Source organism: Falco naumanni, chromosome 7, assembly GCF_017639655.2.
Source record: "Falco naumanni isolate bFalNau1 chromosome 7, bFalNau1.pat, whole genome shotgun sequence".
Lineage (NCBI taxonomy): Eukaryota > Metazoa > Chordata > Aves > Falconiformes > Falconidae > Falco > Falco naumanni.
Genome location: NC_054060.1, coordinates 6,059,194 through 6,085,787, shown reverse-complemented (window position 1 = coordinate 6,085,787; position 26,594 = coordinate 6,059,194). Strand labels below are relative to the sequence as shown.

Here is a 26,594-nt window from a genome sequence, read left to right as displayed (position 1 = left end):
CGCGCCGGGCGAGGGCGCCGCCTGCCGGCCGGGGGGACCGGGCTGCGGGGAGCCAAGGGGAGGGACGTGCAACGCTCCAGCCGTGCACGGGGACCCGGGGCAAACATTTTACCCCTTGCACGGGGACCCGGGGCACACACACACGCACACACATTACCCTATGCACGGGGGTCAGGTCAGGGAAACCCCCATGCACGGGAACCGTTCAATTTCAAAGGTCGGCCCTTTGCCCCGCAAAATAAGCTAGCACTTCCACACCAACATGCTTCCCACACACAAAAAAATTTCCCAGCTACTAGCGACACGTGTTCAGCCCAGGGCACCCACAGGCTCCAGTGCAGTAAGCCCCCAGCCAAATGTTTCTTCTATACATTTGAATTTCCCTTTGCAAAGCGAAGTCATTTTTGTAAAGCAAAGGCTTTTTTGATCCACTATAAACCAGAAAAAATAATCTTGCTGCAGGTGCCCCCTCCTAAAGACATGCGCAGGTAGAATCTCCAGGCCATAGAGACCCGGCGGCTGTTTTTCCTGCACCAGCTCTTCAGCACAGCCTCCCACGTGCTGCCTGGGGGCTTGTTGCTCCCTAAAGGGTACGTGGGGCTTGTGTTCCAAAATAAAGAAGCCCGGCAGGCAACAACTGCCACAGCACACCTGACCTTACCCAGTGGCTTTGCAGTCCCAGGGGCTGGCAGAGGCTGAAAATCCTCCATTCAGAGGCAAGCTGAGGCATGGCGTGGGTCTCTTACTGGTGCAGAGATATGCACAGAAAAACCCTCTGTGGGAGCACAAGGAAGCGCCTAGAAGCTGTGAGGGAGAGGTCTTGCCAGGATGGGTTGGAGGGCAGGATGAATGTCACCAGCACCATGTGGGAGGCCACAGGCGAGGTGCCCTTGTGTGAGCTGCTAGGGGAGCCTTTTTGAAAGTATCACCAGAACCAACCCTATCCTTCTTTAGCCTCATTGGCACAAGGTCCTCGGGCTTGTAATAATTACAATGGAAGAGTTAAAAAGGTTGTGGCATGTGGTCACGGGGCAGGCTACAGAAAGCACGGTGTTTTCTAAATTTTTAACAGCCTTCCTTGGCTGTGGTTAAGATGAGCAGCTCGCACGCCCTTGCAGGAGGCAGCTGCTTGGTGAAGGCCTGTGGCAGACGGAGGAGGACGGGGCCCAACGCCATGGCCACCTCCCTGCGGGTTAGGTTCCCTCAGCCTGACATCCCCTGCAGTAGAAAGCTGCCAGAGGGGGCTGAAAGCCAGCGGTGCCCCACAGGCCTCGCAGCTGTGTTAGGGCACCTGAGGTGCTCCCTCAGCGAGGTCACCACCACGGCGGCAACACAGGCGGCACCTCCGCGGCCGCCCGGCGCAGGGCCGGGAAGGGAACACACGGTCCTCCCCAGGGGCCGGAGGGATCACGCAGTGCCCCCGGGGCCGGAGGGGACGCCCGTAGCCACGGGCCGGGTGGCGGAGGGGGCGGGCTGGTACCTCAGCCGCGGTACTTCAGCCGCGGTGCGCAGGCGCAGCGGGCGCGGCCCGCCCCGGCGCGGGCGTGGGGGGGAGGGGGAGGGGCGGGGGCGCGGTGCGCAGGCGCAGTGGGATCCCTCCGCCGCCGCCGCCGCCGCCGCCTCGGTGGAGCGGCGCGCCGCGCGCCATGGCGGGCCCCAGCCTGCGGCCGCACGTGCACTGGGCGCAGCGGCACCGCGAGCTCTACCTGCGCGTGGAGCTGAGTGACGTGCAGGTACCGGGGGGGGGGGAGCGTCGGGTCACCCACCCGCGGGGTCACCCACCCGCGGGGTCACCCACCCGCCGGCACGGGCAGTGCGTCCGCGCAGCCCCGCTGCACGCCGGGGTGGGCGCGGGGTCTTGGCGGTGTGGGGGGGGCGGTGCTCGCCCGGGGGTCCCCGCGTGTCCCCGGTGCGCCTGCTCCCGGCTAACGCTGCGCTCCTCCTGCAGAACCCGGACATCGCCATCACCGACAACGTGCTGCACTTCAAAGGTAGGGGCGGGGGGGTCCTGCAGCCTGGCCCGCCCGGTGCGCGGGGGCCGCGGGCACGGGGAGCCCTGTCCCCACCGCTGCCCTTGGTGGCCGGGCATGTGCGGAGCCGTGGTGACACGCACCTGCCTGCAGACCGTTGAGTCCCAGCGCTGACACGTTCTATCTTATCTAATAAGAAAAACCCCACCCCACCCACCCCCATATTTAAATAGCCCTGAAATTTCCGTATGTCTTGGCTGGCCGGTGTCGGCTGAACCCCGGCGATAACTGGCAGCAATTTTTCCTTTCACAAAGACCTTGTTTGCAACTGTTATCAAACCTCAGCATCGGGAACTAGCGCTGGATTTGAAAGGTAAAGCAGGTCTCTCCCGAAAGGATGGGTTTGTCCCGGCCGGGCAGCTGCGGCACCGCGGGGCTTGTGCAGCGTGGCCGGCCCCGGCTGCGCCGAGGATACGCTGCGGCTGGGCTGTTACCGGGGGTTTCTCCTTGGGTTGGTGGTTTTCGTGTAAGATGCGCTGTCTAGGGAATGCTGCCTCCCCGGTGAGCCACAGCCAGGGCCATTTGATAGGGATGCGCGCATCGTGTTGGCTGCAGGATCGGTTTACAGGGTGGGGATGAAGCTCGGCGCGGCTGGTTTTCGGAGCCCTGCCGAGGACGAGACCTGGTGTGTGTGGGAAACGGGAAAACGAAGGCACCCCCTGCCCTTGGGAGGGGACTCCCCGCATCGTGCTCCTACAGACCCACCAGACACGGCCTCCCTGGTGCTCGCCCGTGGCTGCGGAGCTGGATCCCCCAAAGGCGGGGGGGTTTGATGGGATTCCAAGCTGTCAGAAGCCTGTTTGGGAGTCTGTCACGCTGCCTTCCTGCAGCCAGGACCCTTCCCCAGCGCCGCGCAGGGCTGTGGCAACTTTAGCTGCCGAATCCAGCAACTGCAGCTCCAAGCCACGCTTTGGGTTGTGTCTTCCCCGTTACCGTGTGGTTCCCCCTGGCCTCCCGGCAGGGCAGGGGGAAGCACTGCAGATAACCGCCCAGTATTGCTGTGGGTGAAGCGTCCTTTGCAGGTGGGGCATGTGGAGCTGGCTGGGGTCCTCACACTGACTGTTAATTTTGTCTTTTAGCTCAGGGGCATGGTGCCAAAGGGGACAACATCTACGAATTTCAGATCGAGTTCCTAGAACCGGTTGAGCCTAAAGTAGGTACTTTTACTTTTTCTAACTTTTGCAAAGAAAAAGTAATTTCTGAAAAACTTGAAAATGGCTGCGAATAAAGTTCGTGATACGCTGTTTGGATTTTCTTGGTGAGTCTGTAACCGCTGCAGACTAAAAGCTGTCTGTGGCAGTCCCACGTCCTGGTGCTCAGCCTCAATGCGCGTCACTTCGCCGGAGCTAGCGCTTGCATGGGGCGGCTTTAACAGAAACAGGGCTTACATGTATCGGCTGGTAAACGGTAGTTGTAAATCTTTTAAAGGATTTAAAAAGTAGCAAAATAACGGGAGAATCTGGCAATGGGTTTTCTTATGCAGCCATGACTGAAAAGCAGGGGAACGCTGTACTGCAGAGCGTCGGTGTCATGGTTTGTGGCTTTTGCAGCCTGACAAAAGGAAACCATGAGAATTCTGCTTCTGGCTTGTGCAGATTTCGTAGGTTGCCAGTACAGATACATTGTAGCTCCTGTTGCAAAAATATTTTCTTAATTCCTGTTGTAGTCTGACAGGAGAGAGCTTTCCTGGGAGACCAGCCCCTACACGTTACTTGCTGGTGGCTGTAAAGTCTTGTCTTTGCCTCTCAAAGGTGTTAGGGGCAAAGCTCCAGGCTCTGCTCCCACTGCAGGATTTGTGCTGCTGATTCCTGGCTGATTGCTGCGGTTAGCTGCAGTCAGCCCGGGAGCCGCCGTTCACCTCTGGTGCTTCGGCAAGGGAGGAGACGGCCGGAGGGGGGATTTCTGGGGTCTGTCAGCAGGCAGGCGTCTTGTGTGGCTCCTGCCAGGTATGGAATGGCAGACAGTGAACGTCTCTTGGTTCCAGGATCCGGGCACCAGTTTGTAAAGCAGCAGCTGCCTAGTCCACGGTGTGGGGAGAGGTGCCCAGCACTGCCTGTGGCTGTCCCCTGTGCTGGCAGACTTGGGCTGTGCTGGCAGCCAGGCCTGGAAGGCAAGCCCTTGCCTCTGCCGAGCAGCCTCCTTCCAAAAGTCCGGTCACTCTGAGTCACTGTGGAGGGGCTGGAGGGCAACGGACTCTGAAACCTGTGGAGATGGTTGAGACCAGGAGGTATTGCAGCCCAGGGTTTTCTCCTTCAGCTTTGCTGTGCACCATGAGTGCCTCTTGCTAGTGTCACGCTACCAGTGAGAGATGGAGCCTCTGACAGACAAGGACCAGGCGTTAGTAGCTGTAAATTACGGCTACAGCCTTCAGATGTCCTAGGAGCATCCAGATGGCCTTGACAGAGCAGTGCTGGTGTAACGTGCTCAGTTAAGAATGCAGCTCATGCCTCTTCTGCATCATTTTCAGCTGGTGTGAGAGGCAGTCCCACGTGGAGCACCCTGGCGAAGGCTTGAGGTGTGGAGGGATGCAATGGTGGCAGTGAGGGTGGGCACCCAAGGTGACAACGCTGTGGGCTGTAAGGCTGGAGAGGTTTGCTATTATGCAAAGTGTGGCCATGGTGGAGAGGCCTTGTGCGGTAGCAATGACCACACTGCCAAGGCTGATAATTCTGCCTCTTGCTGCAGCAGATGTCACATGGGGTCCCCTGTTTTGGACACCTGTGATTGATGGTAGTGCTGTTCTTAACACTGGCTAGAGGAGGTGGGTGGCTCACAGTGCTAAATGCAAGGTCTAAAGCCAAGATCGTGGGTTCTGCCTAGGAAGGCTAGCGCTAGGGTCTGTGCTAGCTCTTTGTGGTGGGATTCAGGGGTGCTGTGCATTACGAGCAGGCTTTCAAGCTGCTTATCAAGTCCTGCAGTTGCTGTCTTCAACTGGGCTGCCCTTTGCTTCCATGCCGTGGGTGGCAGAGGCACACTTAGCGTGCTGCAGCAGTCCGTGTCATCCCTGCCTCCTTGACCAGGGGAGCTGGGGTATCAACTCAGCCTCAGAGACCGTTTCTTAGGACTTCTGCTGATGTGTGCTCCCGTGTCTGCCCTCAGCCTGTATGCAGGGTGACTCAAAGGCAACTGAACATCACTGTGCAGAAAAAGGAGAGTAACTGGTGGGAGAGACTCACCAAGCAAGAGAAGCGCCCGCTCTTCCTAGCTCCTGACTTCGACCGCTGGTTAGACGAATCGGATGCTGAAATGGAACTGAGGGAGAAGGTCAGTCCTGTGGGCACGTGTGGCTTGTGCTGCCAGCTGCAAGCAAGGATAGCTCTTCTCCTGCGTTTGAACTTGTGTTCTTTATTTACCTGAAGTTGCCTGGCATGCTGATTGTTACTGCTGTTTCATACAGATCCCACGCTGAATCGGTTAAACAGTTCACATTGTAAGCAGGAATTCAGGAGCAGGCATGCTTCTGGCTAGAAGGAGCAGCGGCGTGGATCTGAACGGGTGGCTGTGCGCCAGCGCAGTGCTGGCCAGGGTCTGCTGCCCTGCCCTGTGCCTTAGCAGCCCTGGGTCCCAGTCTGTACGAGGATCGATGTGCCATGTGGATCCCAGAGTTGCTGGTCCCAGACGTTGCTTGTCTTGGAAAGCGGGGATTTCTAAGGCTTTCCTGAGCCACTGGGCCGGCCCCGACGGTGCATTCCCAGCATCCTGGTAAGCTCAAGCAGCTTACTGCAGCAGGGAGGTGCAAGACCGTCTCGGAAAAGGCTCGAACAGACCACATTTCTGTAAATCAGTTTTACAACGAATGCTGCCCTGTTCCCCTCCACAGCCACTGAGCTTAGCGCGGAGCGGAAAGGGCCGCTGCAATGCCAGGAGCCAGAAGGCAGTGCTGAAGGGCAGGCAGAGAGCCTGGGCTGGATGTTCTCAGTTCCCTTCAGGTCACTGGTGGGTCATGAAATGTTTTAAGGAACAGCTCTAAGAAACGGTAATAACTGAGAATTAACACAGAAACCAGCAGGCTTTCTCAGCAAAAGCATCTAATTACTAGAACAAAATACATAGCAAAGGCGGGATAACTAGTTAACGCTCTCTAGCTTTTACTGTACCATAATTTCTGGATGATGAATGTGCTGTTTTATGCAGGGGAAAATTCAAACCCTCTAGCAACTGGCTGCTTAGCAGAGTTTTAAACCCACTAGCTTTGCGGTAGTATAGTTAACAAATCACTTGCTAATTACAGTAACAGTCTTTAAAACCTTATCCTTCATCTTAAGGAAGAAGAAAAGATTAACAAAATGAAAATAGAATCAAGAGTCCCAAAAGACCGTAAGTAACTCTACCTTTTTAGTGTGTAAGGTGGGGTGTAGAAAGCTGTGTTGCTCCTATGCACAAACCCCAAATCTTACAGAGAAATTTTGACTGGCTTGGTGCATCTCGGAGGGGGTTCTTTGTACTGTGAGCTATTTAGAAATTTAATAAAAACGTACTGCAGTTTCCAAGGAATTTAAAAAGTCTGACTAGCAAGAACTGAGTTTCAGCAGATGGCGGTAAAAGCAGGCAGAACCCACGGTGCACACAGCAACCCTTTTATCACAATCAATAGCTTCCTTTTTTCTTGTAAGCTTTATTCTCATAGGAAGCCTGGTTTGCAGCTGTGCTCTTTGCGTAAGTGTTACCATTGTACTCTGCTCACCTGATGTGCTTATTATTGATTTTAGCTTTCAAACACCTGAAGAAGGGATACTTAGTCATGTATAATCTTGTACAGTTTTTGGGATTCTCTTGGATTTTTGTGAACATGACTGTACGACTGTTCATCTTGGGGAAAGGCAAGTAATATGAGCTATTTTATTTACGTTGGGGGCTTTGTTTCAGTTTTTTAGTGGTGGTGTTAATGCTTTCTGAATTATGAACGCTAAAGCAAGACATATTTAGGAAACAAAACTAAATGCATGACAGAAGCCTCTCAAAAGCTATCACGGTGTCAAGGATAGCAAAATACCGTCCTCTGGTAAATTACAACTGCATATTCTGATGAATGATACTTGTGCTCTGCCAAGATTACTTTTAAAGGAATCAGCTGCAGCAAAATGTGTCTCTCACTGCAATGTTAGTATTTTTGAAAATGAGCTGGCCAGAATACTTCAGTTTTGAAGCAAGAACGACCCATTCTATTGAGGTAGAGCGCTGTTGCTTTTTCTATAAAGTAATTACTGAAGTAGCTCTTGATCTTTCTGTGTGAAACAGAGTTCTTGAGCAGTCTTTTTGGCCTAACTGCTATGACTTTTAAGGTAAGACCTATAAAGAAGTTACATAATTATGCATAATGGTTTTTTTTCAAATACAACTAGAATCCTGTAATCAAAAGATATGCTGCTGTGCCAGCTACCTGAACATGGAAATTAATTTCTTCTCTAAAGTGGTTTTCTGTGTCTTACAGATTCCTTCTATGATACATTTCACACTATTGCTGACATGATGTATTTCTGTCAGACCCTGGCATTCATGGAGATCATGAATTCACTAATAGGACTAGTGAGATCACCGCTGATACCTGCTGTAGTGCAGGTAATATTTTAGTAAGATTCTTCTTCTTGCTCTTTCCAGGTTTAAATTGTGGGGTTTTTTTTACACAAATGTTGAGACTCTCCTAAAATAAGTGGTAGAACCTCACTGGCACGGGACTAGAGAATATATTATTCAGGAGGCTGGAATCCATGCTTCCCAGCCTTAGCTGTGGCAGGCTGTCTTCTTCCATCACCTAGGTAAAATAGGAACAGGGCAGCAGAAGCAAGACGTGGCTGACAAAATGTACATGATTTTGATTTGGTACCAGTGCCCTTTTTATTCTGGTTGTGGTTGTTGTGCGCGAAAATGAGGATAGATGATTTAAGACTAGGTCCCTTGGATTGCATCTAAATACAGAGCAAAATGCATACTCCTAAGAAGCAGGTCACAGCTCAGCTGCAGAGTTAGTGATGTGCTCAGCATATGTTTCAGGGGTGAATAGATTTCCTGTGTGGTTTTGACAGCAAAAGCTTATTTTTTCTTTTGGTGAAGAGTGTGACTGTTCCTTAATTTGTTCTTCTTAAACAGGTATTTGGAAGAAACTTTCTTTTGTTTGTTGTCCTTGGAAGCTTAGAGGAAATGCAAAGCAAACCTGTGGTGTTCTTCATATTTTATTTCTGGAGTATCATTGAGCTGTTCAGGTTTGTGGGATTTTTCTTCTAGCAGGTGTGTACAGAACAACGTGGTTGTTCCCAGGAACTCTTTAAAGAAGATTTTGATCTTTGTACCTTTTGGAAGAGTGGCACTAATGCATTGGTCCACGAGGGTAAAATCTCCTTTGGTCATGGACTATCACAGCCTTCTAGATTGCTGCCAAAAGCTGAGACAAGGCTGGAGTCTGAAAATAATACTGCCCTGAACCTTTTTTCCTTGAGGGTTTTTTGCTTTGAATTTCCACTGCTAAGTGAGCTGCTCTGTTTCTTTTTCAAAAGAAATATTTTGAAAGGTTTACTAGGCAAGCCAGGCAGTTAATCCATCCATCTGGTCAGAATAATAGCATTAGTTCTGTAAACTGCCAAATAAGGATGTGTCCATCATGATCCATAGGAACAGTTTTTTGAATATTCTTGTGTCATTTGGGAATTACATTGACGATACCGCACATATATATATATATATATGTAAGACTAATTCTAGTAGTAAGTTCCGTTTTAAACAGTGTCTGTTTCTTCTCACACTGAATTGCCTTTAGGTATCCATATTACATGCTTTCATGCATCAGTATTGAATGGAAACCACTAACCTGGCTCCGTTACACTGCCTGGATCCCTCTCTACCCCTTAGGAGCCTTGGCAGAAGGTATGTCCAAAAAAGACAGTTTAATAAATAATGAATTCAAGGCTGGGCAAATAACTCAAAATTTTTTTTTTTTTTTGGCTGCTGGACTTAAAAATAGTAATTTAGAACAACAGATAAATAGATACTTGCTTTGAGCTGAACAAGATGTAAGCATTTTAATCTGTCCTACTGAATCAAATACTTTTTTTGATTGGACGAGGAAAGAAGTCTTCCTTTTGGGCACTGAGGAGGGAAGTAAAGGCAATAAAAGGTTACACGAACAAACTGGACAAGAGCATGCCGCAGTCCATGCAAGCGGCACAGGATGACAATGATCATTTCCCTCTGCTGATCCAAAGCAGCGTTGTTCGCCTCTGTCTGCTGGCCCTGACTCGGCCAGCCAAGCTTGGGTTCACACCAGCTCACAGATCTTGACATTATGTTGTAAATCATTGCACAGGACAGGCAGGGGCCAATTCTTTTTCTGCAAGAAGCATAGCCTGAGAGGCGTAGTGCTTGACAAACAGGGTTCTGCTCTCCCGCCTGGAGAGTGACTGCTCTGTGGAAGAAGCAGGCACGTGGCCTTCTTGCTGTACCCCTCTAGCGCAGGGGCTTTACACTCTACTCTTCTGTCTTAACAGGTCTGGATTACGTTTAATTTTTATTTATTTAAGAAGCATATCACCACTCAGTTTCTAGCTGTAAGAAATGTGTTGTAATTGTACCTGTCAGAACCTGTTTCTGTGAGCTGGGAGTAGGCTTGGGCATTGCTCAGCTTGAAGCACAGGAAAGACTATGCCTGTTTCATTGCCGTGGGTGTTTCTGCGTGGTAAATACTGGTGGCATGAGCCCTGCAGGCTACAGTTGTGTGTGAGAACTGTCACCAGGCAACTTCACTGTGCTGAGACCTTCATAGTTGAATTGCTATACTGCCTCTGCTAGCTGCTTTCCATCATACTGCATGTTTAAAAAGAAAACAGCTTTAAAATTGGTGTAATTAATGAGAGCTAGCAAATAAGAAGGGAATATCCTGGAACAGTTGTGGGCTATATATTTTACATGTGTTTGATAATGTTGGTGGCCTTCTGCTTTCAGCCGTCTGTATCGTTCAGTCCATTCCAATCTTCAGTGAAACAGGGAAATTTAGTCTGGGATTGCCAAATCCGCTGAACGTCACAATCCAGTTTTCAGTTTTTCTTCAAATATACCTTATAGCCTTGTTTTTAGGTAAGATATTTAATTGTATTTCTCACTACTGAAATAAAAAGGCCATTTTCCTCTGAATTAAGTATATTTTCCAAAGAAAATTAATTTCCTGCATCTTGGGGATCATGGCAACACAAACTGGTTAATGTTAAGCATTGTCCTTGTTGCTTGTTTATGTAAATTTGTCAGCGATGAGGGGAACACACCTACAATTAGCACTGGTTAGCCCCCCAAAAAGGAGATCTCGGTAACAAGTTAGTGGTATCATCTACTGATCACTTGGGTTAAAAGAATAGTTTTTACATGTATGTATTTATTAGCTTAGTATACTTAATTTTACCGTTTATATGGTATTTGAGCTTCAGAATGATTTAGTGGAAATCTAAACGTAATTTCAAATTAAAGCAGTGTTTACCTAAACTGCATTATAATCACTAATGCAACGTGAAAGTCAAGTTTTTCCAGAAAACAATATAGAAGGCTCTTTAAATAGTAGTATATTTAAAGAAGGATGGTGCTTGATACAGATCTGTTTTCTGGTGTTACATTTTTAAACCTTACGTTAATTTTGTATTATGCATACCCAGTATGTCTGTGTATCCACAACCCAGTAGACTCTAACCTGGAATTTTAAACTGTCACTGGGTTTCTCCCTTTCAGACTGCTCAAAGCACACCTTCAATTGAGTTTCATTCTGAAATTGTGTTTTACTTTGTAACAGCCTTTGCAGCAACTCCTGCCTCACCCAGCAAGGAAGTACTTGGATTAACTTTCCGTACTATACATACACTTAAAACCTCGGGTTTTTGTGTGGTGATTCGTTTGTTGGTTTTTTTAAATTTGGTACAGCCATCTAGCATTAAAATGATGTAATGATGTCCCACCTAAACGCTTCATTCCTTTTCAGGGCTATTTGTGAACTTCCGTCATCTCTACAAGCAAAGGAAACACCACCTCGGACCAAAGAAGAGAAAGATGAAGTAAAAGAGGACTGCAATGCTTTCTTATCTAACTTATCTCAATTACAAGATAAGCCTCTAATTCTTACGGTTTTACCCACTGTAATGTAAAGAATTTTGTAAAATTACATGATCACGCTAGATTACATGATTTCATAGTGAATCAGGTACCATTCCCACATACTGTATTTTGTTCCCTTTCAATCACTTATGCATGGCATTGATCATTGTACAACAGTAACATTTAAACTCGTATCCTGTCAACTACCATATTAGAAAGAAATCCTATTATCTGCATATAATATGCTTATAAACAGTGGAGCAGCACTAAATGGAAATAGTGTTTATCTTTTAATTGGATATTTGCTCTTTCAATATTGCATGCAGATAGGGCTTCTGATGTCAGGATGTACTATAAGCTGGCCCATGCTGTTCCTGGGGTGCAGCCTGGTGGCAGGAGGCGCACAGTCTGAGACCACTGTGAACTGTGTGCAGGTGTTTACTAACCGTTTGGGTAAACTTGCTCTGCATATACTCCCCTCCCCCCCCCCCCCTTTTTCTTCTGCAGCCTTCTGATGCTGCAGAATTAAAACTGGAAGTAGCTAATGCTGATTTAAGTGCTACAACCTTAGTCTGTTTCTGGTTTAGCCTTAACAGAATAGGAGCACTGTGCAGACCCTAGCAACATGTGTATTCCTGTAGCAACACATCCTATCCAGTCACTAGGGAAAGGAAGCTGCTACTCTGTGACCTGGTCAGAAATGCTCTCCTGCTTGGTAATGCAAGCACTGAAACATAACAAAATAAGGAAGCATAGGTACCAGCTTTCTCCTAGCATGGACCCAAACAGAACTCCATCCCACCCGTGCAAAGGGAAAACGTGGAACTGTCACGGGAGACCAGGCTCCTCTGATCATTCCTGGCAGGGCTGTAGCTCCTGTATTTATAGCCTTCAGAAAGGCAGTAAAGATTGCTTTTCTACTTAAGCTTAGGGATGCAGTGGAGAAGTGGGCGTATATGCTTTGTTGGCTGGCCCCTGGTGGGATGGCGTAGTGGATCAAGTAATTAACTGTGTATTATTTAGATAGCATGCATGAAATCTTACGGAGATCCCACACAGGGTTTGAAGGAACACTTTCCTCTGTGCTTACGTCAAGCAACAGCACCAACAAAAGAAGAGAAACTTCCCCCACATTGCAGGTCATCTATCTACTCTCGCAGCTGGAAACCTTTGTTTCAGTTGACTTGTATTTCAGCATGCCCTTCTGCAATCCAGTTTATAAAACGCACAACAAGTTTGCTCTAAACCATGCTGTGGTTATGAACAGGTTGCTTCACAACTGCACTGCCCCCAGGGCAACGCAAAGCAACGCCAGCAATCCAGAACAGGTGCTGAAGTTGAGATTAGCTTGGTGCCATGTTACTATTTGTCTTTTTCTACTGTAAAACAATATAAATCTTCCAGAAAATTATTTTCTATATTAAAGGTAACAAACAATGGACCCAGTGAATGTTACTGTCAAGGAAAGGAAATAATGTTATAAGGGGATTTTAACAAAGAACTGGTACAGGCTCCATGCTGCATTTCACAAACCACGTTCTGTTGACAGGAGGCATGATACAATTTCTCTTTAGGGTTACTTGAGACTCCCACTTAAAGGAGAGTGCAGCTTGCTTTACTCAGGAGAGTTAAGCATTATTTACACACTTAAATTTCACTTAGCACACACTGTACCTAGGTTTGAAGGATGTCAAAGGATTGAATTAGCTGAGTTAATGGAACAGCAAGGATCACTTTTATACTTTTAATTTCTCCACTGGGCATTTAAACTTCTTTTATGAAATCCGTATGTATTCATACACTGTATTTCTCAGTGACATTGTGGTACCTAGTGCAAGCTGTCATGGATCTTACACTACTGAATTTTAGTCCTTCAAAAAGAATGTGTTTCTATTAATAAAGATTTACAACCAAATTTTGCTTTAGTTCAGGTGTTCTTTCCCTGAATGTAAGAAATTGCATAATTTATTTAACTCTTGTGATAAACAGCTGGGAGCCAAGCCTTTACCAGGTCAATGTTTTAGGCCACACAGCCTAGTTGCTATGAAAATGGAAGAAATCCAACTTAAATTTTCATGAAGAATTACTCTTTATTAATATTACACAAATAAAATCCTGTGTCACGAGATTAAGTTACTTTCACAAGCATAAGCACTGTGATGCAAGTGATACTCAACGGCAGTACAGACTGGCTTTCACATCAGATGTGACGCTAGTGAATATACCCTGAAATCAGTTGTGTATCTTATCTTGCACAGTGATTCCCAGACATGTTTTCTTTGGACTAATCGAGTCGATGTATAAAGTATAGTAGCTGCCTTTTAACATACTTTTACCAGTGAGTTCAGTTATGTAGTAACTGCATTTTGGGAAGGCCAAAAGCCACCAGCAGTCTGCTGTCTATGATGGCATTTCTTTCTTTCCTCAATATGTAGCGAGTAACTTCCACCCATCATCCAACACAGTAATTGACTTCGGGACACCTTCCACAGTTTCCAGGTCTGACTAAAGCCACCACAAACTAGCTTTGTTTATTTACTGAGCACTAATGCTGGTAGGGGACCCCGTTTTGAAAGGAAGTTCTTCAAAGAGCAATTAAACAGGCCCTACAAATTAAACAGGACAAGAAAATGTGAACCACTCGAGCCTTAATCTATAGAAGTTCCCAAAATGGAGACTTCACATTCTTTCAGTGCTGCTACTGGAAAAGTCTGTCTGCAGTGGAGCAATGTTATGATCGTAGGCAGCATATTCCGATGCTCCAGTACTTGCCACTTTAAGCTGCTGAGCAGCATGTGTGAGCTGAAACGCTGCATCAGGATGAGCTGTGTCGGGAAGCAGGGTGCACTCCCGCTCCAGCATGTCTGCCACACCTTTCAAGAGGTCCAAAAAACCAAAGGCCAGGGCTGCCTTTCGTAAACGATTAAGTTCCTGCAAAGAAGGAAAGCTCCTTTTAAAGCCACTGTAAGCCTGTATGTAAAAAGTGAATTTCTTTCTTATTTTTTTCAAGGTAAGCTTGTTTGCTGAGAGGAAAATAACCTGAGTGATGGGTACAGCTGCTGGAAACTGCCCAGCTGCTCATGACATAAAAAATGCTTCAAGGCTGAAGATGATAGTGGCGCAACTAAACAGTTGGTTCTCCCTTGATCACTTCCTATAAATCTCCACTTCTTCCTTTTCGCTTTTGTGCATTCAGCTATTGTATCTGCCTCTTTTGTCCGTGTCCCAGCTGGAGGTGGCTTCCAACTTAGGCTTCACTGACTGCTGCCTTTAACCACAGTGACCAGCAAAATGTGTATGTATTGATTTTTCTTCACTATAAACTGACAAGTGTTTATGTGCTTTTAGGCAGGGTATTCATTCTTGAAGTCTCCGGGGGCTACAATAACAAACTGCTTCGGCACTAAGCTTATAAGAGGAACAACAATTACCTCCAGCTACAGTCTAGATTATGGATTATTATGACGTGACCAAATGTGCCTAGAATTCTGTCTTTCTCTGCTTCAGTTGTAACAAAAAAATGTAGGAGACATTTTCAGACTCAGAATGACATACCTCTGTGTTCCTATTCCTCTCTGATCCCTCGGTTTATTTCTGCCTAGACAACAGCGTAAAAATCTACAAGAAGTTCACCATGGAAGTAGCAGGGATCATGAGGGGCACCTGCAAATGTGACCCATCTATGCCACTCTGCCAGAGAATGTGGTGGCAGGGAAACCAGACCCCTTGTCTCACCCTAACTAGTCTGTAAAATAAACCCAGGATGTCTCCTTCTTTGCAGAACCATGTATGTTTTCGCAGAGCCCTACAAGCCTGCACAGAACATACCACAGACACAGCCAGGATGTGTTCCCCTGTCAAATGTACCACTATCACTGTGGATGAAACCTGGGCCAGCCTGAAATGTTACTCACTTTATAGAAGGTTTGTGTTTTCTCAGGGAGCTTCCTTGCATTTCTCAAGATCTTCTGGACATCTGTCTGCAGAAAAGAAAAATAACTAAATAAAAATCTTGGCAGCTGCTGGGGAAGCTGCAGAAAAAACCCTGAACCATTAACTGATAAATTATCCTGACCACTGACAAGACTGCAGCTCACAAAGGCTGAAACACAAATGGTAATTGTACTAAATCAAATAAACTAAGCCAGATGCTACACTGGAGACACAGCTTTCATTAAACAAGCTATGCTTTCTGATTGCATTTTAATCACAACATTTTAAAGAGGCAGTGTTTATAAAAATGAAAGAAAAGCAATAAAGCAATTACATTAAATGGACAACACGCACACAGACTGATCCAAGTAAAGCATCAAGTCCAAAACCTGTATCATTACCTGGAGGCCACTTGGTTTAATCCATACGGTAACATTCTGTGCATAACTGCGCTTGTTCTTGGGTTGCAAGGGGAAAGGGCTCTTATTGTCATCCTCTCCGTAAGGATTTTCTTTTGCATCTGGGAGAAAAAAGAAAATAAACGAACTTAACAACTAAGATTTGGCAAGGTTATTCGTGCAACACTGAATGTGTAAGCGTTATTCAAATAGTGTGACCAGTACCTGAAATGGGTCCAAGCTGTGCCATCTTCCCTAGCCATGGAAGAGGCTCAGGACCAGGTTCAAAGAGCGACATCATAAGGTTTGATTTCTTCTTGCTATCTGCTTGTGAATAGAGCATTCCATACCACTCTGGCCTGTTGAAAAGAACAAATCCCAAAGGCTGAAAACCTTCCACCCCTCTTTGCCTAGTCTTTGTCTCCCTCCCACTGTGGGGAGGCTCACTATTTGCAATTTATACTGGCAGAAACATATCCACAAATAAAAACCCACAGCTTTGTCTGGCAGTGCAGAGTTCTGTACAGCATACGGATATAAATAAGCAAAATTTATAAATGAGTTAACCAAGATTTCTCAGGCAGACATCCAGCTCCATACCCCAACTGGACGACAGCCACCATTCCCTCCACTTTCAGGCTGCCATGTAACAAAACACAGAAGTTGGGGATTTTTCCAGCAATCTGATTAGCTGAATTCTCATCTTCGGTGTCATCTGTGATCCCAGGCCCCACCTCATCACCTTCTGAGGAAGAATAAAAGGAAACAAAAGAGGCAACGTAAGAATAAATTCAAAACCATTAGTTACATTTCCAAGACACCGCCTTGTATTTTCTGTCATGCAAAAGTCAATTAATACTTTTGTAGAACAGCTGCTAAATGAAGTGTTTGGGCAAAGTGGCACTATAATGTTATATAAATATTCCATTGCATCCTACTCACAAAACCGAGTTACCAGAAAACTGTGAATAAAACCTCAGCTTTGAAGAAACTAGAAGCAAAACAAAATGGCAGTAAGAGTCTGGCAACAGATCTATGTCTGCTTCTGAAGCAAAAGCATCCGAATTTCAAGTTCTCTCCTGTGCAATTTGTGGTCATTAAGGGAAACTTACTACATTTTAGCAGCTGGAATACAGCTGTGATTTAACTGTTAATATCTTCCAAGGTGAAAGGCCTAGCAGGATAGGAGTGTTAATACAGAGATGAAAGCGTATCAGGAGCTTTCATTCCTCTTTACCAAGAGAAATCTCACATTCTCTTTACTCCACTCCAAGGCCACAACAAAAGGAAAAGGCCAGTCCTTCTCATCACAGGCTAGTGCTCTCAAGCAGCTGCAAAGTCAGTAATATGCTTAACCATCCTCAAAGCCTACACCAGTCATTTGTATAGATACATATATAGTTGGCCCCAATGAGCAGCAATTAATGCACAAGTACAACTGAGCAATCTAGTTGTGATTAAGATCAGATTTTTCACAACAACAAATCATTCCAAGAACCAATTAGATGCAGGCATTAAACATTCATCTAGCACCACATATTTCATTGCCCATTACTATTTTTAGCTTTCGGTTTAGCATGTTCTATTAATGATGATGCTATAAGGACACCGTTCCTTCTAATGACTTTCTAAAGAACACAGTATTCAAAAAAAGAAAAAGCTGGTGTTCAAGATTTTAATTTTAATGTAACCACACAAACACCTCTTTAGAGACAACTGGCATCTTGATGAAGCATAAAATCTGTGGTTCTAGTCTAAGCCATCTCAGACATAACAAGGGAAGCTTAAAACAGTTTTTGCTAAAAGAAACAAGACTTGCTCACCTCTGTTAAGTGCAATTGGCAGTACTAAGTGTCTGGACAAGACAGGAGGGCTAGAAATATCAGCTATATCTACAAAGCCAACAATTTCTAGATCTGTGGAGAGACAACAGGTTTAAGTCAGATTTGGAAATTGCTTAAACGTATTCTGAGTCCATTTAGCATTACCACCTCTTACACCACCAAGTTTTCTGAAGCAGTGACTAGAGGTAGCACAACAGAGCCCCAACATTGATTGGGGTGTCTAGGACATAGTAAGATACAAACATTTATAAATAATACCACGACACTTTAAGACGAGAACATAACTTTCATCACACACATACTGCTGTCCATGAACTGTGCTACTAGACAAACACAGAATCATGCACATTGGTTTTTTACACTGTATGCAATCCATTGCCACTTTATAAAGTCTAAAGGAGAGAAAACAAAGGACTAACCCAAATCTACTAGCTTCAAACTGGCATCACAGAACCTGCAGGAATTCCATCAACTCTTTGGCCTATGAGGCATGCTTCCAGGACTGGGAAGATGGGTTGTGGTTCTTGAGTTTTGCATGTGCACGGGAAGTTTAAATACAGCTCCATCTCATAAAGAATCATGGGCAATTGCCGGTAAAAGATCGAGGCAGCCATGTCCTTCATGCTCAGCCGTGTACTATTTCCTTGCCAATTCTTGGCTGCAAGAGATGTTGTATGGGTTCATGTGTCTCAGCCATGTGAAGGTTTTGGTGTGTGGCTCTAGCAGCTTTTGACCAGCTCTACACTGGCAGAGGTGTAGAGAGTACCTGCTTTGTAAACTCTTCTCTACATGAAGCACGGTGACACATATGTTGTGCCCTAGCTATGGACACAGGTCCATATGCGTATGGCACAATTAGAAGTTCAATGCCTTTCCAACCTGTACTGCAGCTGGAGCTGGGGAGCACAGTCTCTCCTTGACAGCCCAAGCAAAGGACCTGGCCCAAAGGCAATTCAATTGATTTTTCTCATAGCTGGACAGTTAGCACTTGATTAAAGCCAGGGAGGAATTCAGGGGCTGAGCACACCACACACTGCATTTTAATGCACACAGAACAAAATTTTCTTCAAGCCACATTCCCATCTTTGGAATGATAGGAGGAACTCTTAAGACTGAATGCAGCACCAAGCCTCCCTCACCAAGAGGAACCACATGCTCTTTTTCTTTGCTATTGCTATTTTGGTACTGATGCACTTATTCCTATTTAAACAGTATGCAGCTACAAGTAAGAAGGGATCACACCCCAAATGAGTTTTTTCTCTTGTAGATTTTAAAAAAAAACCAAACAAATCAAGGCAATCTTGGTGGCAGTAATTTATGGGTCGCAGTTCACTTCCTTGCAAAATTTTAGCACTATTGTGCCCTTATTCACATGCAAGCTCTGCATGTTTTGTTCATGAACACAGAAAAAAAGGAAGTCTACAGGTCAGATCAAGGAAATGAAATTGCCAGTAGAGTTAGAAACTCTTGAAAAAGGAATTATCTGAAAAGATGCCTGGGTATATGATCTAACCAAGTCACTCTCTTTGCACTTCCCAAATAGCGCAAAGCCAGCAGGAACTCCCATCACCTCCCTTTCAGTTAGCCACACTGGGGTGTCACTGAGGGTGCCAGCCTTTAGCTCAAGAGCCACAGCACTCTACTGCCTGACTGGAAAGAAAAACAAAATGCATGTGGGCAAGTGCACTGCTGAGGAGCTGAGAGCAATTTTGATGTTACAGTTGAAATTTAACTCTCAAGGCAAAGCAGTGAAGTTCAGTGTATTCTCTCCAAGAAATGTACCTAGCCATTTGCTAGCCACAGGCATGGGCTATCTACGGACTATCTGCTGTTCATGGGTGCTGTCCACTAATGGGAGGGCTGAGAAAGGTTTTCTTTGCACAGTTATTTTTCAAAATAACTTAGTATTAAGTTATTATGTATTAAATATTAGTATTATAAGAAGTGCCAGGGTGACAAAAACCTATAAAGACCGAGATTTCATAAATCTCAACCTTTACTTGTGCTGCCTCACCAATTCTTCTTGACTCCACTCCTAGTGGATCCCTTGGAGAAACCTCTAGAAAGATGCTAGTTTGTCTCACCTGATAATAGAGAGTGATAATACAGAGTCTTTCCGATAAAGGTAACTCATAACACAAAATGCAGCCCCTTCTTCAACAGGCCTCTCCTACTCTCCGTGAGGCTTATGAGGGTATTAACGGAAAGCAGCCTGTAGCTGTCTTCCACAGTCTTTGTGCCTAGAAATTGGCACCCAGAGCTTTGAAAGTGCCTCTACCCTGCTCCAGTCCTTTTATGAGGTACACATGGCTGAAGCAGGATGATGTTCTTGTCCTCTATTGCCACATATACCAAAAATTTACAGTCAGCAATTGATCCTTGCAGAAAGTGGATGAAACAGAAACTATGCAAGATAAGAGGTGGTAGTGAAAAGGTAGAAATAAAAAAGATTTAAGTAATAAAGCAATCAAAGATTTGTTACCTGTATTAATTGCTTTAGGAATGGGGTCTATTTCCTCATCTATAATGAAAGGTTCTGGTCTGGGAAATACTTGCACATCGGATGTTAAGTGGCCACACTTGAGAACAGCATGGAATGGTGTATAAGCCAGGTCTATTAGCTTTCTAGAACATGATCAGTTATTATTAAGGAAAATATAAAGCATATCAAAAGAAAATATTGCCTAAAGCACACTAACTTAGCTCCCAAAACCTGTTTCTTTAACTACAGTTAACTCAATAGTTCTAGCATCACTAAATTAAGAAACAAAGCAGCATATTATCACACTGATGGCAAACTAACAACAACTGTGGAAATCAGCATCTTCTATATGCCAATCATAAACAGACACTATGATTTGGTTACATAATGACTAAAATAAATATTGACCTTAACCAGTGAAGGTCAAGACGAAAATACAGTTAACAAAATCATAAACTGAAAGAAAAAAAAAAAGTTTAATTAGAACACCTCGTATCATCAGATTTCTTATAAATATTTGTTTTCCTTTACAGATACTAACTGGAAACCTTCACAAAGGCATATTATCTACAAGCCTACTAACCCAAACATCGACTGCACATTCTTCAGGCAAAGGGGTCCATCAATAGTGAAAATTTGCCCTTCTCCATTGTTTAAATCTATGAGCCGTTCCAGGCAGTCTAAGGAATCCGTGCTTTGAAGCTGCAAAAAAATTAAGGTGATATGTTTTTATTAAGTTTTCTTTTTACTCTCCTTTTATTAACCAATATGTTTTCAGAAAATATACACAACACAGCAAAAAGCACCTGACTGGATGCTATAATGACCTTTTGTTATCTCACTCCTTTCTGAATAAACCAACATTCTTGGTCTCTCAGGAAACATACTCCTTATGTTGCATTTATATTAGACCAGATGCAGCATTTGGCCTAGTAACAAATGATGCTAGAATATCTCAAGTTGGAAGGGACCCATAAGGATTATCGAGTCCAACTCCCAATACATTGCTTTATCATGTTAGGTTTTGCTTCGAAAGCAGGTTCAAGCAACTGAAAATCCCAGAAGCATTCAGTCTTCAAAGGCACAGGAATGCCTTAAGTAATAAAACATTTTATTGGTAATGTTAAGTTTCCATCCCCATCAGGACAATACAATTTTTAGGAGGGAAGTCAGATAGAATTATTTTTGAGAAGTTCTTAAAGAATGCTTGTGAAAGCACTTAAACTTCTCAGCAACAGGAGATTTATTTTAAACATTTTCCCAGTTATTCTGATGTGTAAACAATGCTTCAATCCATCTGCTTAATCAAAGAGGATCATCCTTGATAGAGACCTTGAAGCTGAAATACCTATTGTATGCCTAAGTAGAAAATCCTTCTGTGATGGACAGAATATAGGTGTCAAAAAAGCAATGCTATTAATAAAACCTAATCTAAGCAACTTTAGTCTCCATAGGCTTCTTTTTAAACATTTTTTATTCAACAGAATTCTAACTACTGTGAAGATTTTTAAAGCTGGTATTGAGATTTTCAAAGGTACCTGAAGAGACAGAAAACAGTCATCTTTCCTTCAAAACTAAGGGAAGTTGGTTTAAACGCTGGCTTGGAGACTTTAGAATTTTGCTCACTCGCATTTCTACATAAAGCTATTGTTGTTTTAAGTGCTGAGCATCTTTGCAATAGAAGTAATTTATTCAATAACTTAATTGTAGATTAAGAAAACCCCAAAAAAGCATTCAATGTAATTAATGCAGTAAAGGCAATAATATAAACGAAGAAAGAAATACTGCATAGTATTCCCCAGGGAGAAATCAACATGATTTATAAAGATTACTGTTATAATGCACTAGTAGTAGATAATAATAGTGCAATAATAAACTTCTAAAAAGATACCAGTTACATTTCACCAAATAACTAACACTAAGCACTGGAACGTCAACTAAACTTTAAAACTAAGCACAAGAACATCAAGTATGTTTTGTGCTGACCTGATCATTACTTCAGAGAAGACCAACAACTATCTAGTGCAACAAAGAAGGAGGTATGGGTTAAAAACATCACCTCTTCAAGATTTGCCATGCACATGACATACAACTTGGATGGGAAGGGGAAAGGCAGTGGAAACCGGTTGCTTTCACTTCGCTGGTTGTGAGTAGCTAGGGAGTGCCTTAGCGAGCCTCTGCCGATTCCCAAGCAGCCATCGGTGACAAGAACAACCTGGAATGAAAGAGGACAAATCAGCATTTCCAAGTAAAGACACATTTCTATCTGCAGAGGGCAACCATCCACCAACACAGTTCAGTAGCCTTCCTAACAGCATGCACTTCTATACCGAAAATCCCTGCTCACACGGGGATTTCCTCCACTGAGATGGGGAAAGAATTGCGAGTAAAACTTCCAGAAACAGGTACATAAATAAGAAATTGAGGATTTAACCATTGCAATTTAAGCTATGTGCATGGTAAATATATGCTTTGTTGTAATTAGGCAACTGCACTAAAATTTAAATTTCATAGCCAGAAACACACTATGCTGTGCATAAACACAACTATTTTTAAGTGTACACTAGAAGCACAGTGACTATACAGCCAAAAAAGCAGCCTGCTGCTGCTGGACTCAAGAACTTCAGGTTTATTCTCAGATGGAAGATAAAGCCCACTTCTGTAGAATACGCAGGGGAACCCAACTTCCACTACAAGCCACAGAAGCCCTACAAAAGGTAGTATTAATTACCCTAATTCTTTGCATACAAATACAGCTGCAGTATGCTCACATTTTGCAGCAGAACTATTAAAGCAAAAATAGGCATTCTTCCTTTCAGTTGCAGGTCCAAAGTGACTCCTTGTGGAAATGTGCGCTAATACGTTACACTGAATAATGGAACTATTTACACTCAGCTGAGACCCAGTCATTTCCAGAGTAGTAAAACCGCTGCTCTTTGAACACTGCACAGCAACAGCAGGCATTATTTTTGGCTGAGAGGTAAGGAAAATTAAATCCAACTGAAACTCAATGTACATCCGCTACATCCGGATTTGTATTCTCTCTTCATCCTCAGTCTCTCTTTTGCAGTCTCGTTACCACCTGAACTGTTGCTCACCAGTAATGTTTTTCACTATTTCAAGATTCTGCAGAGTACATTTCCCACTGCCTTTCATCACCGCATCACCTGAAGTTCCAGTAAAATGCTCTATGACACAAATGACAGACCAAATTGCTGAGGTCTCATCTATGCTTGGTTTTTACATCTTTCTAGTTCCTTGCTTTGAACATCTGCTTTTCCAAGGCGCCTTTTATCCTTGTTAAGATTATAAAGCATTGCATAACCAATAAACTTCTATCCTTTTTCTCCTTAAGGAATATAGCTTGAGACGTCTTCCTAGCTCACTGAGCTAGAAAATTACTGAACTGAAATCCTAACCCAAAGACCAACAGGCTCTTCAGTGTCTCAGAAAACAGAGGGCTAAAAGCAGACTTTGCCGTAAGAAGCCGCAAATTCAGAAGGCTGAGATCTGCAAGGGCTGAATGGAGTGCGCGAACAGATGCATGCCAAATGACTCATTTGGGAAAGAAGACAGATCAAAACAGACTCCGCAGCAGTCCCATGCTGTTGCTTGAGAACTGGAACTGTTACAAGCCCTGGAAACCATCAGGTACTGGAGGAGAAAGGTTACTATACCCTTTCCAAATTAAATGAGGCTCCCAGGACAGAAGATCGCATCCAGATCAAACGCCAAGCCTGCAAAAAAGTACTCTAGGGGCAGATTTTATAATCCACCCCGCTACAATAACACATCGAACAGGATGCAGTCTAGAGTTTTGCTGCTGAACTTTTTAATAAAGACCACCTTCTGTTCATATTCCAGATACATCCAAAATACAAATTCTTTGTCTTCCTGTAGCACTAGCATGCCTGACAGTATTCAAAGTTTTCAAATTACACCTACAATTCCATCTGCAACTTACAGGGAGTACCAAGTATATGCTAGATCCTAATAACAGTAAAATCAGTCATACCTGGCAAGGAATTGCAGCACCCCATTCCTGCTGGACAATATTGCAAACCCCCAGCAGCGCTGACTCTAAACAGGTTTTGTCATAATCATCCATGTTACTTAGGGCTTCCTGTAAAGACAAACACCACTGTCACTGCTGCATGAAATATCACTACCAGGAAACAGAAAAGTTAATCATGGTTCTGTGGTAAGTCAGTATGTTTGCTTTGCATTGTAACAACTGCGCTGTTACACAATGCAAAGTGTGATGTTCTTATATATGACCTGCAAAGTTAAAATAAAAAAAGGAAAGATATAAAAAATTATGAATGATACCATGAGACAATGAGAGCTGACTTTGAAGGAACTATAATATTACTACAAACACAGCTCTTTTGAAGAAAAAAGTCATCCTTTTCATGTCTTAAGGGAACAGTAAAGTCAAAATCTGAAACAATGTCTGATATAAAACACTTAGCTTAGAAAATCCTCCCAGGTATCACAGCAACTATAACTTCTAAGAGATTCAGAAAGCAGACCACAAGGAGCTTGTCTCACAAAAACTCTTTGGCAGAGAGAGTAACAGAATCCAAAACTCGTATCTGCATCCTGTTTCTGTAACCATAAACCAGCTTTTCTCCTTAAAATGAGAACTTCACACTTAACGCAGCATCCTAAGAAGGATGCAGCTGTAAAACTAACATGCTAGAGGAGCCTGGCTGGATTCTTGGCTTTCAGAAATTCCTCAAATGAACTCTCAGGGAGGCGAAAATAAATCAAAGAGAATGCACTGGCATTCATCTGCTAAAATGCAAATGTAACAGAGAATATTTTTAAAAATCTGTCCCACAACAGACGTATTTAAAACATGGTGCCCTGTGACAGTGACATGTCATTCATCCTGACATTATATATGATAATCAGGTATGTATGTACCATTTTTACTGGATTCAGAGACTTTCACTGTCTTACTGCATTCATCTGGAATTTCCTTCTTGGACTTTCTCCTTTCCATTTTCTCTCAAATTCTCATCACATCTGTGAGGCCTAAAATCCCTTATTCTTATTCTCGCCCTGGTTCAACCACTACACACTCTTAAAAGCACCTTCTCTCTACCAAATCACTTGACTAAGAACCTTTCTTAACTGTCCTGTCCACTGCATCACTTATTAAGACCAAATCAACAACTAGACAAAAATATGAATGTCACAGAACCACTCCTAAGAGCTTCACCAGGCAGCCTGTACCTCCATCCCCACTTTTAATACAATTAGTGACTCTTCAGTGGTTATCTGCAAAGGTACAATTTGCAAAGTAGCAAAATGTTTCAAATGCATTGATTTAATCTCTCCTTACAATAAAGATAAAACAGTCAATTCAAGTTGTTGTGCACTGGATGATATGAAATCACACAATTTCACCATGACGTGGAAACACGCGTGGGGTTCAGGTCTTTGTTTTCTTAATACTGACAGCTTACTGCTTCTGCATTTCACACACTCTACCTGGAGCGTGTTGTAATCTCTTGTAAAGGGCACCATCAGCTCCCAGAGTGACGAAAACACCACCAAAGCTGTGAACTCCAGCTTGTAGTTGGTCGCCATGTGCTCAAACAGCATGGTTAGGCCGTGGACAGCCAGGTGTTTCCGCTGGTACTCCTCAGAGCCCTCCACCGACACCGGTCGCGTCATGGAGAGCGACACGTCCATCACCACCACCGTTGGCATGATCAGCCACTCCTCTCTGCTACCGTCGTGATGAACAGTGATGCCCTGCACGGAAGGGGAAGAAAAAGTCCACACATTAGTACTGAAACTGCAGTTACAGAGCAATACACGTCTCACCCTCCCAGGCTGACCCCACTGCGCTGCTGGGGAAGCGACAATTACCCTTTTGCCCCACAGAACGTGGGGTTTAGCACAGATTAAGCCAACAAATCTTCCCCTGAACCACAGGCAGCATATCCACCCGGCTGTAAAGGCCTGGAAAGGGCCTGCGCGGCCAGGGCTGTGCCTCGGTGGAGGACAGGGCGCAGCAGTGGCCCTGCGCGGGCCGCGGACAGGCCCCGGGACCCCGGCCGAGAGCCAGCCCTCCCTCCCAGCCCTTCCCCCTCGGCGGAGCCTCCCCCCGCAGCCCTCCCCGGGGGCCGCCCGCGGAGTTGCGGAGCTGAGCGCGGCGTGAGGAAGCAGGGGGAAGGCAAATGATGGCGCTCACCCCCGGCCCGCCGTGCCGCCATGTGTCCGTCGCAGAACGCGTCCCCCCGGAACGCAGCGGCCGAGGCGGAAAGGGGCCGGGCCGCGGCTGCCGCCCGCCCCGTACAGCCGGGCAGCGCGGAAAGCGGGGTTTTCACGGGTAACGGCAGGAGAAGCCTGTAGTCCTGCAAACACTAAGGCAAAGCAGTTCAGTTAGATGCCACTACTGTGGAAAAGTACAATAAAAAAGGCTGCTGTGCGTAGAGTTCATGAACAGCGTCCCAGCTGGCAGTGCGCCTCCCTCTCCCAGTCTGTAAGGGTGGGAGTGGGATGGGGGGTTCAGTAAACTCCATTGCAAAGCCTGGATGTACCCGAGATGCCCCCCCAGACAGCAGTTTGCTTTAAAATTATCTTAAGGACGAGTGCCAGGAGGACAGGGCCAGGCTCTTCGCAGTGGTGCCCAGAGGCAGGACAAGGGGCAACGGGCAGAAGCTGCCTCCCAGGGGGTTCCATCTGAGTGTGAGGGAAAATCTTTTATCTGAGGGAGACTGAGCCCTGGGACAGGCTGCCCAGGGAAGCTGTGCAGTCCCATTTCCCAGAGAAGTTCTAAACCTGCCCAGACACGACCCAGTGCAGCCTGCTGCAGGAGAGCCTGCTG

The 26,594-nt window shown here is 45.1% G+C and overlaps 2 protein-coding genes across 3 annotated transcripts; one reads left to right on the top strand and one right to left on the bottom strand.

The window, feature by feature from the left end:
* Nucleotides 1–1,594: 1,594 nt before the first annotated feature.
* Nucleotides 1,595–13,008, top strand: HACD3 (3-hydroxyacyl-CoA dehydratase 3). Its single transcript, XM_040599662.1, has 11 exons — nt 1,595–1,733; nt 1,949–1,991; nt 3,110–3,183; nt 5,130–5,294; nt 6,296–6,347; nt 6,740–6,850; nt 7,462–7,589; nt 8,118–8,230; nt 8,782–8,888; nt 9,963–10,094; nt 10,981–13,008. Exons 1-11 carry the CDS (start codon nt 1,647–1,649, stop codon nt 11,055–11,057), a joined length of 1,089 nt encoding a protein of 362 aa, XP_040455596.1. The 5' UTR covers nt 1,595–1,646; the 3' UTR covers nt 11,058–13,008.
* Nucleotides 13,009–13,158: 150 nt separating this feature from the next.
* Nucleotides 13,159–26,073, bottom strand: INTS14 (integrator complex subunit 14). 2 transcript variants are annotated; one of them, XM_040599660.1, is made up of 12 exons: nt 25,959–26,073; nt 25,250–25,516; nt 23,766–23,873; nt 21,810–21,965; nt 20,334–20,452; nt 19,751–19,893; nt 17,248–17,340; nt 16,025–16,169; nt 15,650–15,783; nt 15,428–15,546; nt 15,008–15,073; nt 13,159–14,024 (listed from the first exon to the last, which is right to left on the bottom strand). In XM_040599660.1, the coding sequence occupies exons 2-12, from the start codon at nt 25,469–25,471 to the stop codon at nt 13,773–13,775; spliced, it is 1,557 nt and encodes a 518-aa protein (XP_040455594.1). In that variant the 5' UTR covers nt 25,472–25,516; nt 25,959–26,073; the 3' UTR covers nt 13,159–13,772. The 2 variants fall into 2 exon arrangements, with proteins under 2 accessions (XP_040455594.1, XP_040455595.1); XM_040599661.1 differs by lacking the exon at nt 25,959–26,073 and adding an exon at nt 25,634–25,823.
* Nucleotides 26,074–26,594: the final 521 nt, after the last annotated feature.

What these genes read in the sequence shown, in the direction of transcription:
- INTS14 (XM_040599660.1), bottom strand. Translation starts at nt 25,471, where the DNA reads ATGCCAACGGTGGTGGTGATGGACGTGTCGCTCTCCATGACGCGACCG. An exon ending in GCATGGCAAATCTTGAAGAG is followed by an intron (nt 20,453 to 21,809) that starts GTGATGTTTTTA and finishes ATTTTTTTGCAG; the next exon opens with CTTCAAAGCACGGATTCCTT. An exon ending in ACAGCTTGGACCCATTTCAG is followed by an intron (nt 15,547 to 15,649) that starts GTACTGGTCACA and finishes TTTTTCTCCCAG; the next exon opens with ATGCAAAAGAAAATCCTTAC.
- HACD3 (XM_040599662.1), top strand. Translation starts at nt 1,647, where the DNA reads ATGGCGGGCCCCAGCCTGCGGCCGCACGTGCACTGGGCGCAGCGGCAC. An exon ending in AAATGGAACTGAGGGAGAAG is followed by an intron (nt 5,295 to 6,295) that starts GTCAGTCCTGTG and finishes CTTCATCTTAAG; the next exon opens with GAAGAAGAAAAGATTAACAA. An exon ending in CCTTATAGCCTTGTTTTTAG is followed by an intron (nt 10,095 to 10,980) that starts GTAAGATATTTA and finishes ATTCCTTTTCAG; the next exon opens with GGCTATTTGTGAACTTCCGT.